At 38.0% G+C, this 20,917-nt stretch overlaps 1 protein-coding gene across 5 annotated transcripts in view; it reads left to right on the top strand.

Moving 5' to 3' along the window:
* Positions 1–20,917, top strand: part of LOC110491155 (extracellular sulfatase Sulf-2) — a 267,272-nt gene that overhangs the window by 173,427 nt on the left and 72,928 nt on the right. For all 5 annotated transcript variants that reach the window (XM_036947627.1, XM_036947628.1, XM_036947629.1 and 2 more), the window contains one exon: positions 18,073–18,304. In XM_036947627.1, coding sequence (XP_036803522.1) covers positions 18,139–18,304 — 166 coding nt within the window. In that variant the 5' untranslated portion in view covers positions 18,073–18,138. The remainder of the gene's footprint in view (positions 1–18,072; positions 18,305–20,917) is intronic.

Genomic DNA, 20,917 nt, shown 5'->3' with positions numbered 1-20,917 from the left:
ACTGCAGACTGATTTAAATTGATCAATATGACATGACATGATTACTGCAGACTGATTTAAATTGATCAATATGACATGACAGGATTACTGCAGACTGATTTAAATTGATCAATATGACATGACAGGATTACTGCAGACTGATTTAAATTGATCAATATGACATGACAGGATTACTGCAGACTGATTTAAATTGATCAATATGACATAACAGGATTACTGCAGACTGATTTATATTGATCAATATGACATGACAGGATTACTGCAGACTGATTTATATTGATCAATATGACATAACAGGATTACTGCAGACTGATTTAAATTGATCAATATGACATGACAGGATTACTGCAGACTGATTTATATTGATCCATATGACATAACAGGATTACTGCAGACTGATTTATATTGATCAATATGACATGACAGGATTACTGCAGACTGATTTATATTGATCAATATGACATGACAGGATTACTGCAGACTGATTTATATTGATCAATATGACATGACAGGATTACTGCAGACTGATTTATATTGATCAATATGACATAACAGGATTACTGCAGACTGATTTATATTGATCAATACAACATAACAGGATTACTGCAGACTGATTTAAATTGATCAATATGACATGACATGATTACTGCAGACTGATTTAAATTGATCAATATGACATGACAGGATTACTGCAGACTGATTTATATTGATCAATATGACATAACAGGATTACTGCAGACTGATTTATATTGATCAATACAACATAACAGGATTACTGCAGACTGATTTAAATTGATCAATATGACATGACATGATTACTGCAGACTGATTTAAATTGATCAATATGACATAACAGGATTACTGCAGACTGATTTAAATTGATCAATACAACATAACAGGATTACTGCAGACTGATTTAAATTGATCAATATGACATGACATGATTACTGCAGACTGATTTAAATTGATCAATATGACATAACAGGATTACTGCAGACTGATTTATATTGATCAATATGACATAACAGGATTACTGCAGACTGATTTATATTGATCAATACAACATAACAGGATTACTGCAGACTGATTTAAATTGATCAATATGACATGACATGATTACTGCAGACTGATTTAAATTGATCAATATGACATAACAGGATTACTGCAGACTGATTTAAATTGATCAATATGACATGACAGGATTACTGCAGACTGATTTAAATTGATCAATATGACATAACAGGATTACTGCAGACTGATTTAAATTGATCAATATGACATAACAGGATTACTGCAGACTGATTTATATTGATCAATACAACATAACAGGATTACTGCAGACTGATTTATATTGATCCATATGACATGACAGGATTACTGCAGACTGATTTATATTGATCCATATGACATAACAGGATTACTGCAGACTGATTTAAATTGATCAATATGACATAACAGGATTACTGCAGACTGATTTATATTGATCGATACAACATAACAGGATTACTGCAGACTGATTTAAATTGATCAATATGACATGACATGATTACTGCAGACTGATTTATATTGATCCATATGACATGACAGGATTACTGCAGACTGATTTATATTGATCCATATGACATAACAGGATTACTGCAGACTGATTTAAATTGATCAATATGACATAACAGGATTACTGCAGACTGATTTATATTGATCAATACAACATAAAAGGGTTACTGCAGACTGATTTAAATTGATCAATATGACATGACATGATTACTGCAGACTGATTTAAATTGATCCATATGACATAACAGGATTACTGCAGACTGATTTAAATTGATCAATATGACATGACATGATTACTGCAGACTGATTTATATTGATCCATATGACATGACAGGATTACTGCAGACTGATTTATATTGATCAATACAACATAACAGGATTACTGCAGACTGATTTAAATTGATCAATATGACATGACAGGATTACTGCAGACTGATTTAAATTGATCCATATGACATAACAGGATTACTGCAGACTGATTTAAATTGATCAATATGACATGACATGATTACTGCAGACTGATTTAAATTGATCCATATGACATAACAGGATTACTGCAGACTGATTTAAATTGATCAATATGACATGACAGGATTACTGCAGACTGATTTAAATTGATCAATATGACATAACAGGATTACTGCAGACTGATTTAAATTGATCAATATGACATAACAGGATTACTGCAGACTGATTTAAATTGATCAATATGACATGACAGGATTACTGCAGACTGATTTAAATTGATCAATATGACATAACAGGATTACTGCAGACTGATTTAAATTGATCAATATGACATAACAGGATTACTGCAGACTGATTTATATTGATCCATATGACATACTGTAGGATTACTGCAGACTGATTTATATTGATCCATATGACATACTGTAGGATTACTGCAGACTGATTTAAATTGATCAATATGACATAACAGGATTACTGCAGACTGATTTAAATTGATCAATATGACATAACAGGATTACTGCAGACTGATTTATATTGATCCATATGACATACTGTAGGATTACTGCAGACTGATTTATATTGATCCATATGACATACTGTAGGATTACTGCAGACTGATTTATATTGATCCATATGACATACTGTAGGATTACTGCAGACTGATTTATATTGATCAATATGACATACTGTAGGATTACTGCAGACTGATTTATATTGATCCATATGACATAACAGGATTACTGCAGACTGATTTATATTGATCAATACAACATAACAGGATTACTGCAGACTGATTTATATTGATCCATATGACATGACAGGATTACTGCAGACTGATTTAAATTGATCAATATGACATGACATGATTACTGCAGACTGATTTATATTGATCAATATGACATGACAGGATTACTGCAGACTGATTTATATTGATCCATATGACATAACAGGATTACTGCAGACTGATTTATATTGATCAATATGACATGACAGGATTACTGCAGACTGATTTATATTGATCAATATGACATGACATGATTACTGCAGACTGATTTAAATTGATCAATATGACATAACAGGATTACTGCAGACTGATTTATATTGATCAATATGACATGACATGATTACTGCAGACTGATTTATATTGATCAATATGACATACTGTAGGATTACTGCAGACTGATTTAAATTGATCAATATGACATGACAGGATTACTGCAGACTGATTTAAATTGATCAATATGACATAACAGGATTACTGCAGACTGATTTAAATTGATCAATATGACATAACAGGATTACTGCAGACTGATTTAAATTGATCAATATGACATGACAGGATTACTGCAGACTGATTTAAATTGATCAATATGACATAACAGGATTACTGCAGACTGATTTAAATTGATCAATATGACATAACAGGATTACTGCAGACTGATTTATATTGATCCATATGACATACTGTAGGATTACTGCAGACTGATTTATATTGATCCATATGACATACTGTAGGATTACTGCAGACTGATTTAAATTGATCAATATGACATAACAGGATTACTGCAGACTGATTTAAATTGATCAATATGACATAACAGGATTACTGCAGACTGATTTATATTGATCCATATGACATACTGTAGGATTACTGCAGACTGATTTATATTGATCCATATGACATACTGTAGGATTACTGCAGACTGATTTATATTGATCCATATGACATACTGTAGGATTACTGCAGACTGATTTATATTGATCAATATGACATACTGTAGGATTACTGCAGACTGATTTATATTGATCCATATGACATAACAGGATTACTGCAGACTGATTTATATTGATCAATACAACATAACAGGATTACTGCAGACTGATTTATATTGATCCATATGACATGACAGGATTACTGCAGACTGATTTAAATTGATCAATATGACATGACATGATTACTGCAGACTGATTTATATTGATCAATATGACATGACAGGATTACTGCAGACTGATTTATATTGATCCATATGACATAACAGGATTACTGCAGACTGATTTATATTGATCAATATGACATGACAGGATTACTGCAGACTGATTTATATTGATCAATATGACATGACATGATTACTGCAGACTGATTTAAATTGATCAATATGACATAACAGGATTACTGCAGACTGATTTATATTGATCAATATGACATGACATGATTACTGCAGACTGATTTATATTGATCAATATGACATGACATGATTACTGCAGACTGATTTATATTGATCAATATGACATAACATGATTACTGCAGACTGATTTATATTGATCAATATGACATGACATGATTACTGCAGACTGATTTATATTGATCAATATGACATAACATGATTACTGCAGACTGATTTATATTGATCAATATGACATGACATGATTACTGCAGACTGATTTATATTGATCAATATGACATAACATGATTACTGCAGACTGATTTATATTGATCAATATGACATGACAGGATTACTGCAGACTGATTTATATTGATCAATATGACATGACATGATTACTGCAGACTGATTTATATTGATCAATATGACATGACAGGATTACTGCAGACTGATTTATATTGATCAATATGACATGACATGATTACTGCAGACTGATTTATATTGATCAATATGACATAACATGATTACTGCAGACTGCTTTATATTGATCAATATGACATGACATGATTACTGCAGACTGATTTATATTGATCAATATGACATAACATGATTACTGCAGACTGATTTAAATTGATCAATATGACATGACATGATTACTGCAGACTGATTTATATTGATCAATATGACATGACATGATTACTGCAGACTGATTTAAATTGATCAATATGACATGACATGATTACTGCAGACTGATTTAAATTGATCAATATGACATGACATGATTACTGCAGACTGATTTAAATTGATCAATATGACATGACATGATTACTGCAGACTGATTTAAATTGATCAATATGACATGACAGGATTACTGCAGACTGATTTAAATTGATCAATATGACATGACAGGATTACTGCAGACTGATTTAAATTGATCAATATGACATGACATGATTACTGCAGACTGATTTATATTGATCAATATGACATGACATGATTACTGCAGACTGATTTATATTGATCAATACAACATAACAGGATTACTGCAGACTGATTTATATTGATCAATATGACATGACAGGATTACTGCAGACTGATTTAAATTGATCAATATGACATGACAGGATTACTGCAGACTGATTTAAATTGATCAATATGACATGACATGATTACTGCAGACTGATTTATATTGATCAATATGACATGACAGGATTACTGCAGACTGATTTAAATTGATCAATATGACATGACATGATTACTGCAGACTGATTTATATTGATCAATATGACATGACAGGATTACTGCAGACTGATTTAAATTGATCAATATGACATGACATGATTACTGCAGACTGATTTAAATTGATCAATATGACATGACATGATTACTGCAGACTGATTTAAATTGATCAATATGACATGACAGGATTACTGCAGACTGATTTAAATTGATCAATATGACATGACAGGATTACTGCAGACTGATTTAAATTGATCAATATGACATGACAGGATTACTGCAGACTGATTTAAATTGATCAATATGACATGACATGATTACTGCAGACTGATTTATATTGATCAATATGACATGACATGATTACTGCAGACTGATTTATATTGATCAATACAACATAACAGGATTACTGCAGACTGATTTATATTGATCAATATGACATGACAGGATTACTGCAGACTGATTTAAATTGATCAATATGACATGACAGGATTACTGCAGACTGATTTAAATTGATCAATATGACATGACATGATTACTGCAGACTGATTTATATTGATCAATATGACATGACAGGATTACTGCAGACTGATTTAAATTGATCAATATGACATGACATGATTACTGCAGACTGATTTAAATTGATCAATATGACATGACATGATTACTGCAGACTGATTTATATTGATCAATATGACATGACATGATTACTGCAGACTGATTTATATTGATCAATATGACATGACAGGATTACTGCAGACTGATTTAAATTGATCAATATGACATGACATGATTACTGCAGACTGATTTAAATTGATCAATATGACATGACATGATTACTGCAGACTGATTTATATTGATCAATATGACATGACATGATTACTGCAGACTGATTTATATTGATCAATATGACATGACAGGATTACTGCAGACTGATTTATATTGATCAATATGACATAACAGGATTACTGCAGACTGATTTATATTGATCAATATGACATGACATGATTACTGCAGACTGATTTAAATTGATCAATATGACATGACATGATTACTGCAGACTGATTTAAATTGATCAATATGACATGACATGATTACTGCAGACTGATTTATATTGATCAATATGACATGACAGGATTACTGCAGACTGATTTATATTGATCAATATGACATAACAGGATTACTGCAGACTGATTTATATTGATCAATATGACATAACAGGATTACTGCAGACTGATTTATATTGATCAATATGACATGACATGATTACTGCAGACTGATTTATATTGATCAATATGACATAACAGGATTACTGCAGACTGATTTATATTGATCAATATGACATAACAGGATTACTGCAGACTGATTTATATTGATCAATATGACATGACAGGATTACTGCAGACTGATTTATATTGATCAATATGACATAACAGGATTACTGCAGACTGATTTATATTGATCAATATGACATGACATGATTACTGCAGACTGATTTATATTGATCAATATGACATGACAGGATTACTGCAGACTGATTTATATTGATCAATATGACATAACAGGATTACTGCAGACTGATTTATATTGATCAATATGACATAACAGGATTACTGCAGACTGATTTATATTGATCAATATGACATGACATGATTACTGCAGACTGATTTATATTGATCAATATGACATAACAGGATTACTGCAGACTGATTTATATTGATCAATATGACATAACAGGATTACTGCAGACTGATTTATATTGATCAATATGACATGACAGGATTACTGCAGACTGATTTATATTGATCAATATGACATAACAGGATTACTGCAGACTGATTTATATTGATCAATATGACATGACAGGATTACTGCAGACTGATTTATATTGATCAATATGACATGACAGGATTACTGCAGACTGATTTATATTGATCAATATGACATAACAGGATTACTGCAGACTGATTTATATTGATCCATATGACATAACAGGATTACTGCAGACTGATTTATATTGATCAATATGACATGACAGGATTACTGCAGACTGATTTATATTGATCAATATGACATAACAGGATTACTGCAGACTGATTTATATTGATCCATATGACATAACAGGATTACTGCAGACTGATTTATATTGATCAATATGACATGACAGGATTACTGCAGACTGATTTATATTGATCAATATGACATGACAGGATTACTGCAGACTGATTTATATTGATCAATATGACATGACAGGATTACTGCAGACTGATTTATATTGATCAATATGACATAACAGGATTACTGCAGACTGATTTATATTGATCAATATGACATAACAGGATTACTGCAGACTGATTTATATTGATCAATATGACATGACATGATTACTGCAGACTGATTTAAATTGATCAATATGACATGACAGGATTACTGCAGACTGATTTAAATTGATCAATATGACATGACATGATTACTGCAGACTGATTTATATTGATCAATATGACATGACAGGATTACTGCAGACTGATTTATATTGATCCATATGACATGACAGGATTACTGCAGACTGATTTAAATTGATCAATATGACATAACAGGATTACTGCAGACTGATTTATATTGATCAATATGACATGACATGATTACTGCAGACTGATTTAAATTGATCAATATGACATGACAGGATTACTGCAGACTGATTTAAATTGATCAATATGACATGACATGATTACTGCAGACTGATTTATATTGATCAATATGACATGACAGGATTACTGCAGACTGATTTATATTGATCAATATGACATGACATGATTACTGCAGACTGATTTATATTGATCAATATGACATGACAGGATTACTGCAGACTGATTTAAATTGATCAATATGACATGACAGGATTACTGCAGACTGATTTAAATTGATCAATATGACATGACATGATTACTGCAGACTGATTTATATTGATCAATATGACATGACAGGATTACTGCAGACTGATTTAAATTGATCAATATGACATGACATGATTACTGCAGACTGATTTAAATTGATCAATATGACATGACATGATTACTGCAGACTGATTTATATTGATCAATATGACATGACATGATTACTGCAGACTGATTTATATTGATCAATATGACATGACAGGATTACTGCAGACTGATTTAAATTGATCAATATGACATGACATGATTACTGCAGACTGATTTAAATTGATCAATATGACATGACATGATTACTGCAGACTGATTTATATTGATCAATATGACATGACATGATTACTGCAGACTGATTTATATTGATCAATATGACATGACAGGATTACTGCAGACTGATTTATATTGATCAATATGACATAACAGGATTACTGCAGACTGATTTATATTGATCAATATGACATGACATGATTACTGCAGACTGATTTAAATTGATCAATATGACATGACATGATTACTGCAGACTGATTTAAATTGATCAATATGACATGACATGATTACTGCAGACTGATTTATATTGATCAATATGACATGACAGGATTACTGCAGACTGATTTATATTGATCAATATGACATAACAGGATTACTGCAGACTGATTTATATTGATCAATATGACATAACAGGATTACTGCAGACTGATTTATATTGATCAATATGACATGACATGATTACTGCAGACTGATTTATATTGATCAATATGACATAACAGGATTACTGCAGACTGATTTATATTGATCAATATGACATAACAGGATTACTGCAGACTGATTTATATTGATCAATATGACATGACAGGATTACTGCAGACTGATTTATATTGATCAATATGACATAACAGGATTACTGCAGACTGATTTATATTGATCAATATGACATGACATGATTACTGCAGACTGATTTATATTGATCAATATGACATGACAGGATTACTGCAGACTGATTTATATTGATCAATATGACATAACAGGATTACTGCAGACTGATTTATATTGATCAATATGACATAACAGGATTACTGCAGACTGATTTATATTGATCAATATGACATGACATGATTACTGCAGACTGATTTATATTGATCAATATGACATAACAGGATTACTGCAGACTGATTTATATTGATCAATATGACATAACAGGATTACTGCAGACTGATTTATATTGATCAATATGACATGACAGGATTACTGCAGACTGATTTATATTGATCAATATGACATAACAGGATTACTGCAGACTGATTTATATTGATCAATATGACATGACAGGATTACTGCAGACTGATTTATATTGATCAATATGACATGACAGGATTACTGCAGACTGATTTATATTGATCAATATGACATAACAGGATTACTGCAGACTGATTTATATTGATCCATATGACATAACAGGATTACTGCAGACTGATTTATATTGATCAATATGACATGACAGGATTACTGCAGACTGATTTATATTGATCAATATGACATAACAGGATTACTGCAGACTGATTTATATTGATCCATATGACATAACAGGATTACTGCAGACTGATTTATATTGATCAATATGACATGACAGGATTACTGCAGACTGATTTATATTGATCAATATGACATGACAGGATTACTGCAGACTGATTTATATTGATCAATATGACATGACAGGATTACTGCAGACTGATTTATATTGATCAATATGACATAACAGGATTACTGCAGACTGATTTATATTGATCAATATGACATAACAGGATTACTGCAGACTGATTTATATTGATCAATATGACATGACATGATTACTGCAGACTGATTTAAATTGATCAATATGACATGACAGGATTACTGCAGACTGATTTAAATTGATCAATATGACATGACATGATTACTGCAGACTGATTTATATTGATCAATATGACATGACAGGATTACTGCAGACTGATTTATATTGATCCATATGACATGACAGGATTACTGCAGACTGATTTAAATTGATCAATATGACATAACAGGATTACTGCAGACTGATTTATATTGATCAATATGACATGACATGATTACTGCAGACTGATTTAAATTGATCAATATGACATGACAGGATTACTGCAGACTGATTTAAATTGATCAATATGACATGACATGATTACTGCAGACTGATTTATATTGATCAATATGACATGACAGGATTACTGCAGACTGATTTATATTGATCAATATGACATGACATGATTACTGCAGACTGATTTATATTGATCAATATGACATGACAGGATTACTGCAGACTGATTTATATTGATCAATATGACATGACAGGATTACTGCAGACTGATTTATATTGATCAATATGACATAACAGGATTACTGCAGACTGATTTATATTGATCAATATGACATGACAGGATTACTGCAGACTGATTTATATTGATCAATATGACATGACATGATTACTGCAGACTGATTTATATTGATCAATATGACATGACAGGATTACTGCAGACTGATTTATATTGATCAATATGACATGACAGGATTACTGCAGACTGATTTATATTGATCAATATGACATAACAGGATTACTGCAGACTGATTTATATTGATCAATATGACATGACAGGATTACTGCAGACTGATTTATATTGATCAATACAACATAACAGGATTACTGCAGACTGATTTATATTGATCAATATGACATGACAGGATTACTGCAGACTGATTTATATTGATCAATATGACATAACATGATTACTGCAGACTGATTTATATTGATCCATATGACATAACAGGATTACTGCAGACTGATTTATATTGATCCATATGACATGGAAATAATAATCTTATACATATTGTGTTACTTTGTGGATTTGGTAGTGTGTGTGTGTGTGTGTGTGTGTGTGTGTGTGTGTGTGTGTGTGTGTGTGTGTGTGTGTGTGTGTGTGTGTGTGTGTGTGTGTGTGTGTGTGTGTGTGTGTGTGTGTGTGTGTGTGTGTGTGTGTGTGTGTGTGTGTGTGTGCGTGCGTGCGTGCGTGCGCGCGCGCGCGTGCGTGCGTGCGTGCGTGCGTGCGTGCGTGTGTGTGTGTGTGCGTGCGTGTGTGTGTGTGTGCGTGCGTGCGTGCGTGTGTGTGTGTATGTGTGACGCATAGTGGGGTGTCAGTGTGTGTGTATGTGTGAGACGCGAGATGGAGTGTGTGTGTCTGTTTGTAGGGCGAGGTGGGGGGGGTGTAATCTCAGTATGCTCTCAGTGTGAATAGTGTCGAGGCTGTGAAGGTTCAGCAACCACCGCGAGTTGTGTGTGTGTGTGTGTGTGTGTGTGTGTGTGTGTGGGTGTGTGTGTGTGTGTGTGTGTGTGTGTGTGTGTGTGTGTGTGTGTATGTATGTATGTGTGTGTGTGTGTGTGTGCCTGTGTCTCCCTGTGTGTGTGTGTCTGTGTGTGTGTGTGTGTGTGTATGTATGTGTGTGTGTGTGTGTGTGTGCCTGTGTCTCCCTGTGTGTGTGTGTCTGTGTGTGTGTGTGTGTGTGTGTGTGTGTGTGTGTGTGTGTGTGTGTGTGTGTGTGTGTGTGTGAGAGAGACAGAGAGCATTGCGTTCCGTCTCTGACTGCCGTTTTGGTCCTTTATTCCTCTCTGTGTCTTTTGTAACGGTTCTCTACAGGGTGCGCCCAGCACTCTAGCAGATTACCCAGAAATCAAAGAGCAGGAAGAGGGCTAAACTATTTAAGACTTTTCTACAGAAACCAGAGCCAGTGACATCCCACCGCTTTGCAATTGAAAGTAGGGATTGAAATGAATTGACGCAAGTGAGAAACAGCTATGGTCCGTTGTTGTGTTCATAATAAATAAATAGCATTCAAACCTAATTCTCCTTTAATTCCAGATCAACCACAATTATTTTGAAGCTTACACTCTCTTTTACTGTGTGAATCCAGTAAACAATTGGGCCAATAAACCTTACATGAAATATAATTTATTTTGGAATATTAAAATAAATTGCTCACAGTTATTACATTATTATTATTATATTTTTTTAATATACATTTGAAAATACACTGAGTGTACAAAACATTAAGACCCCCCCCCCCCCCCCTTTTTTTTTTTGCCTTCATAACAACCTAAATTTGTCAGGGCGTGGACAAGATGTAGAAAGAGTTCCACAGGGATGCTGGCCCATGTTGACTCCAGTGCTTCCCACAGTTGGGTCAAGTTGGTTGGATGACCTTTGGGTGGTGGACCCACCTTGACACATACGGGAAACTGTTAAGCGTGACAAAGCCAGCAGCATTGCAGTTCTTGACACACTCAAACCAGTGCGCCTGGCCCCTATTACCATACCCTGGTTTAAAGGCACTTCAATCTTTAGTCTTGCCCATTCACCCTCTGAACGGCACACATACACAATACATGTCTCAATTGTCACAAGGCTTAACAATCTCAAGTCTTCTCCCCTTCATCTACGCTGATTGAAGTGGATTTAACAACGTGTCATCAATAAGGGATCATAGCTTTCACCTGGATTTTATCCTATTCTATTGTATCTTATTCTGTGCCGCTCTGACATTGCTCGTCCACATATTTATATATTCTATTGTATTCCTTTACTTTAGATTGTTAGATATTACGTTGTTAGAAATTACGTTGTTAGATATTACTTTGTTAGATATTACTTTGTTAGATATTACTGAACTGTCGGAGCTAGAAACACAAGCATTTTGCTACACCCGTTATAACATCTGCTAAACATGTGACAAAAAAACAATTTGATTCGATTTTGATTTTTGATTTTGATTTGATTCACCTGGTCAGTCTGTTAGGGGAAAGAGTGCTCATGATGTTTTGTATACTCAGTGTACATTTGGGAATGTGTCACTGTGTAGTTGAACATAGCGCTGGACGTGTTGTGTGACAGCATGTTCCTCTAGCTAACAGGCTGTATAATTCAGTGATATGCTGTGAATGGGACTAAGCTGTTCTGACGCTCCCGTCTCCTCTGTGACGCACAATGGTGCCAGAGATACAACCTGATTGGAATACTGTATGAACAGATTACTAATAACTACATTTAAATGGTTTAGAGCTCTAAGTTTTCAATTCATAATATCAATTAGGCACAAAGAAAAAATATATATATATTTTGAAAGTCAAAATTCATTGTAGTTGGTTTTAATATTGTGACTATAATCACATAAGACCTGGTTTTGGAACTGTTGTCTGTTTAGTATTGGTGTTTCGGAGACAGCAGAAATGCTGTGAGAGGACGGGGAGGTACCGAGAGAGAGAGAGAGATGTGCATGTCATTATGATTCTGTGGCCTGTTCTCCATGTGAGGTGTGAGCGACGGTGTAGCGCCTCCCTTCCCGTGCAGGGGTGTGGGGAGAATCTAATGGATTCAACATTCACACACACACACACACACACACACACACACACACACACACACACACACACACACACACACACACACAGAGAGAGAGAGACACAGGCACATACACACACACACAAAGAGAGACACACACACACACACACACACACACACACACACACAGAGACACACACACACAGAGAGAGAGACACACACACACACACACACACACATACACACACACACACACACACACACACACACACACACACACACACACACAAACACACAGAGACACACACACACACACACAGAGACACATACACACATACACACAGAGAGACACACACACACACAGAGAGAGAGAGACACACACACACACACACAGAGACACACACACACAGAGAGACACACACACACACACACACACACAGAGAGAGACACACACACACACAGAGAGAGACACACACACACACACACACACACACACACACACACAGAGACACACACACACACACACAGAGAGAGAGACACACACACACATACACACACAGAGACACATACACATACAGAGAGAGACACATCCACAGGCACACACACACACACACACACACACACAGAGACACACACACAGGCACGCAGCTCAGGGACCACGCCAGAGGGGACTCGTTACTGCTCCGGTGGCAACCAGGGTTGCCGTGGTGACACGCTGGGGGGCAGATGGTCTCCATGGCTGCTTTCTGTATTCTACACTCCCTGTGACTGATCTAGTACATCAGCCCCAAATCTCATTGGTTCACTGACGCTCCTTTAGGGCTTTGGTCCTTTGCGGTTGTCGAGAGCGTTTAGCTTCCTCTCTGTCACTGTCATATGTACGTAAACAGGGGTGAACCAAGGTAACCTGCCTAAATGACTACCAACCCGTAGCACTCATGTCTGTAGGCATGAAGTGCTTTGAAAGGCTGGTCATGGCTCACCATCAACACCATCGTCCAAGAAACCCTAAACCCACTCCAATTTGCATACCGGCCCAACAGATCCACAGATCCACAGATCCACGGCCCAACAGATCCACAATCTCTATTGCACACCACACTGCCCTTTCCCACCTGGACTAAAGGAACACCGATGTGAGAATGCTATTAATTGACTACAGCTCAGCGTTCAACACCATAGTGCCCTCAAAGCTCATCAATAAGCTAAGTACCCTGGGACTAAACACCTCCCTCTGCAACTGGATCCTGGACTTCCTCACGGGCCATCCCCAGGTGGTAAGGGTAGGTAACAACACATCCGCCACGCTGATCCTCAACACAGGGAACCCTCAGGGGTGCGTGCTCAGCCCCCTCCTGTACTTCCTGTTCACTCATGACTGCACGGACAGGTTCAACTCCAACACCTTCATTCAATTTGCCGATGATCCCTGACAACGACGAGACAGCCTATAGGGAGGAGGTCAGAGACCTGGCCGTGTGGTGCAAGGACAACAACCTCTCCCCCAACGTGATCAAGATAAAGGAGATGATTGTGGACTACAGGAAAAAGAGCCACGAGCACACCCGCATTTTCACCGACGGGGCTGCAGTGGAGCAGGTTGAGAGCTTCAAGTTCCTTGGTGTCCACATCACCAACAAGCTAACATGGCCCAAGTACATCAAGACAGTCGTGAAGAGGGCATGACAAAGCCTATTCCCCCTCAGGAGACTGAAAAGATTTGGCATGGGTCCTCAGATCCTCAAAAGGTTCTACAGCTGCACCATTGAGAGCATCCTGACTGGTTGCATCACTGCCTGATATGGCAACTGCTCGGCCTCCGACTGCAAGGCACTACAGAGGGTAGTGCGAACGGCCCAGTACATCACTGGGGCCAACCTTCCTGCCACCCAGGACCTCTATACCAGGTGGTGTCAGAGGAAGGCCCTAAAAATTGTCAAAGACTCCAGCCAACCTAGTCATAGACTGTTCTCTCTGCTACCGCACAGCAAGCGGTACCGGAGCGCCAAGACTAGGTCCAAGAGGCTTCTAAACAGCTTCTACCCCCAAGCCATAAGACTCCTGAACATCTAGTCAAACGGCTACCCAGAGAATTTATATTGCCCCCTTCCCCTTTCCACATCACTACCACTCTCTGTTGTTATCTATCCATAATCACTTTATTAACTGTACCTACATGTACAGTTGAAGTTGGAAGTTTACATACACCTTAGCCAAATACATTTAAACTCAGTTTTTCACAATTCCTGATATTTAATCCTAGTAAAAATTCCCTGTCTTAGGTCAGTTAGGATCACCACTTTATCTTAAGAATGTGAATATCAGAATAATAGTAGAGAGAATGATTTATTTCAGCATTTATTTATTTCATCACATTCCCAGTGGGTCAGAAGTTTACATACACTCAATTAGTATTTGGTAGCATTGCATTTAAATTGTTTAACTTGGGTCAAACGTTTCGGGTAGCCTTCCACAAGCTTCCCACAATAAGTTAGGTGAATTCTGTCCTATTCCTCCTGGCAGAGCTGGTGTAACTGAGGCAGGTTTGTAGGACTCCTTGATCACACACACTTTTTCAGTTCTGCCCACAAATTTTCATAGGCTTGAGGTCAGGGCTTTGTGATGGCCACTCCAATAACTTGACTTTGTTGTCCTTAATCCCTTTTGCCACAACCTTGGAAGTATGCTTGGGGTTATTGTCCATTTGGAAGACCCATTTGCGACCAAGCTTTAACTTCCTGACGGATGTCTTGAGATGTTGCCTCAATATGTCCACGTAAATTTCCATTCCTCATGTGCCATCTATTTTGTAAAGTGCATCAGTCCCTCCTGCAGCAAAGCAGCCCCACAACATGATGCTGCCACCCCTGTGCTTCACGGTTGGGATGGTGTTCTTCGGCTTGCAAGCCTCCCCCTCTTTCCTCCAAACATAACCGTGGTCATTTTGACCAAACAGTTCCATTTTTGTTTTATCAGACCAGAGGTCTTCAAAAAGTGTGCAGTTGCAAACCGCAGTCTGACTTTTTTATGGTGTTTTTGGAGCAGTGACTTCTTCCTTGCTGAGTGGCCTTTCAGGTTATGTTGATAGAGGACTGGTTTTAATGTGGATATAGATCATTTTGTACCTGTTTCCTCCAGCATCTTCACAAGGTCCTTTGCTGTTGTTCTGGGATTGATTTGCACTTTTCGCACCAAAATGCGTTCATCTCTAGGAGACAGAAGCATCTCCTTCCTGAGTGGTATGACGGCTACATGGTCCCATGGTGTTTATACTTGTGTACTATTGTTTGTACAGATGGACGTGGTACCTTCAGGCGTTTGGATATTGCTCCCAAGGATGAACCAGACTTGTGGAGGTCTACAATTTATTTTCTGGGGTCTCGACGGATTTATTTTGATTTTCCCATGATATCAAGCAAAGAGGCACTGAGTTCGAAGTAGGCCTTGAAATAATTCCCCAGGTACACCTCCAATTGACTCGAATGATGTCAATTAGCCTATCAGAAGCTTCTAAAGTCATGACATAATTTTCAGGAATTTTCCAAGCTGTTTAAAAGGCACAGTCAATTTAGTGTATGTAAACTTCTGACCCACTGGAATTGTGATACAGCGAGTTATAAGTGAAATAATCTGTCTGTTAACAATTGTTGGAAAAATGACTTGTGTCATACACAAAGTAGATGTCCTAACTGACTTGCCAAAATATAGTTTGTTAACAAGAAATTTGTGGAGTGGTTGAAAAATGAGTTTTTATGACTCCAACCTAAGTGTTTGTAAACTTCCGACTTCAACTGTACATTTTACCTCAACTAACCGGTGCCCCGCACATTGACTCTGTAACGGCACCCCTCTGTATATATTGTTCTTTTTTAATGCTGCTCTTTAATTACTTGTTACTTCTATCTCTTATTCTTATCCTTGTGTTTTATTAACTGCATTGTTGGTTAGGGGCTCGTAAGCAAACATTTCACTCAGCGCATGTGACAAATAACATTTGATTTGATTTGATTTATTTAGGTTTCTACGTGATCACCTGTGAGTCTGTAGAAAACTGTTCCTGTGTTTCCTGGCTCAGTCTGACCTTACGTCTGCTCTAGTGTCTCCACGAGCTCTGTTTCCTCTCCATGTCAGATTCACAAACCCACTCAGAGAATGTTGTACATTTTAGTGAGCGAGAAGGATTTCACTCCCAATGTGTTTTACATTGGACTAGCGTTATTTGACATTAGGTGTGAACACCTGTGTCTCTAGTCGAACTGGTCCTGTAGTCTAACCTATGTCCTCCTGCCTGTTGTGTTGTGTCTCCAGGAGTCTTAGCGGTGGCTGCAGCAGAGTGATCCAGTAGTAGCAGGGTAAGATAAGTTCGAGGTCAAGATGGCGGGGCTGCTGCCCTCCGCCAACCGTTACCTCCTCTTGCTCCTGGGGGTTCTGTCTGTGGCCCACGCCTCCATCTTCCTCAAGGCCTCCTTCCAGAGAGACCGCCGTAACATCAGGCCCAACATCATCCTCATTCTCACTGATGACCAGGACATGGAGCTCGGTGAGTCTGGCTTCACAACAAGGTTCTCGAACCCTGTTCCCGGTAGAACTTCCGTCCTCCAGGTTTTCACTCCAGCCCTAATCTAGCGCACCTGTTTCTAGTAATTAGCTGATTGAGCAGATGAATCAGGTGAGTTACTCTGGGGAAAGAGAGGAACAAACTAACATATTCCCAGATGTTATTTTCCTACATATTTAATTTATCTGTATGTCTGAGTACGTCTCACTATGTCCCTGTCACACAAAGACATGTTTGTCTCGTAACAGTTAACATAGACAAGGAGGTGCCATCTCATTATGTCCCTGTCTGGTAACAGTTAACATAGACAAGGAGGTGCCATCTCATTATGTCCCTGTCTGGTAACAGTTAACATAGACAAGGAGGTGCCATCTCATTATGTCCCTGTCTGGTAACAGTTAACATAGACAAGGAGGTGCCATCTCATTATGTCCCTGTCTGGTAACAGTTAACATAGACAAGGAGGTGCCATCTCATTATGTCCCTGTCTGGTAACAGTTAACATAGACAAGGAGGTGCCATCTCATTATGTCCCTGTCTGGTAACAGTTAACATAGACAAGGAGGTGCCATCTCATTATGTCCCTGTCTGGTAACAGTTAACATAGACAAGGAGGTGCCATCTCATTATGTCCCTGTCTGGTAACAGTTAACATAGACAAGGAGGTGCCATCTCATTATGTCCCTGTCTGGTAACAGTTAACATAGACAAGGAGGTGCCATCTCATTATGTCCCTGTCTGGTAACAGTTAACATAGACAAGGAGGTGCCATCTCATTATGTCCCTGTCTGGTAACAGTTAACATAGACAAGGAGGTGCCATCTCATTATGTCCCTGTCTGGTAACAGTTAACATAGACAAGGAGGTGCCATCTCATTATGTCCCTGTCTGGTAACAGTTAACATAGACAAGGAGGTGCCATCTCATTATGTCCCTGTCTGGTAACAGTTAACATGGACAAGGAGGTGCCATCTCATTATGTCCCTGTCTGGTAACAGTTAACATAGACAAGGAGGTGCCATCTCATTATGTCCCTGTCTGGTAACAGTTAACATGGACAAGGAGGTGCCATCTCATTATGTCCCTGTCTGGTAACAGTTAACATAGACAAGGAGGTGCCATCTCATTATGTCCCTGTCTGGTAACAGTTAACATGGACAAGGAGGTGCCATCTCATTATGTCCCTGTCTGGTAACAGTTAACATAGACAAGGAGGTGCCATCTCATTATGTCCCTGTCTGGTAACAGTTAACATGGACAAGGAGGTGCCATCTCATTATGTCCCTGTCTGGTAACAGTTAACATAGACAAGGAGGTGCCATCTCATTATGTCCCTGTCTGGTAACAGTTAACATAGACAAGGAGGTGCCATCTCATTATGTCCCTGTCTGGTAACAGTTAACATGGACAAGGAGGTGCCGTCTCCCAGACTGTCTACTAATGATCTGCTTTTGTTTGTTACCCTCCATCTGACAGTGTGGCCTGTCTTCCTGAGTGCTGCTGAGCTTGACGCCAGCTCTGTCTCTTCCTGTCTCTCTCTTTCGCTGTCTCTCTCTTTCTCTCCCTTTGTTTCACTGTCTCTCTTCTTCCTAGACCAGGGATAGGCAACGCCAGACTCTTTGGTGGCCTGATTGGTGTCACACTTCTGCCCCAGCCCCAGCTAACACACCTGACTCCAATAATCAACTAATCATGATCTTCAGTTTGGAACCCAATTAGTTTAATCAGTTGTGTTTGCTGGGGATAGTGTCACACCACTCCAGCCCTTAAGGACTGGAGTTGCCCACCCCCTAGACTCTCTCAGTCAGACAGACAGCTAGAGTTCCCCACCCCTTAGACTCTCTCAGTCAGACAGACAGCTAGAGTTCCCCACCCCTTAGACTCTCTCAATCAGTCAGACAGACAGACAGACAGACAGACAGACAGACAGACAGACAGACAGACAGACAGACAGACAGACAGACAGACAGACAGACAGACAGCTAGAGTTCCCCACCCCTTAGACTCTCTCAGTCAGACAGACAGACAGACAGACAGACAGACAGACAGACAGACAGACAGACAGACAGACAGACAGACAGACAGCTAGAGTTCCCCACCCCTTAGACTCTCTCAGTCAGTCAGACAGACAGACAGACAGACAGACAGACAGACAGACAGACAGTTAGAATTCCCCACCCCCTAGACTCTCTGACAGACAGACAGACAGACAGACAGCTAGAGTTCCCCACCCCTTAGACTCTCTCAGTCAGTCAGACAGACAGACAGACAGACAGACAGACAGACAGACAGACAGTTAGAATTCCCCACCCCCTAGACTCTCTGTCAGACAGACAGTCAGACAGACAGACAGACAGCTAGAGTTCCCCACCCCTTAGACTCTCTCAGTCAGACAGACAGACAGCTAGAGTTCCCCACCCCTTAGACTCTCTCAGTCAGACAGACAGACAGACAGACAGACAGACAGACAGACAGACAGACAGACAGACAGACAGAGAAATGATGGTCAGTCTTCTACGCAGCTGCCATTGTCAAAGGCACACCAAGCCAGATGCCGCGTGACACCCTCTCACTGAGAGGAACTCTTTGGCACGT

This window comes from Oncorhynchus mykiss, chromosome 16, assembly GCF_013265735.2.
Source record: "Oncorhynchus mykiss isolate Arlee chromosome 16, USDA_OmykA_1.1, whole genome shotgun sequence".
NCBI classification, from domain to species: domain Eukaryota; kingdom Metazoa; phylum Chordata; class Actinopteri; order Salmoniformes; family Salmonidae; genus Oncorhynchus; species Oncorhynchus mykiss.
The sequence above is the reverse complement of the archived record's forward strand: the minus strand, read 5'-3'. Positions and strand labels throughout refer to the sequence as shown.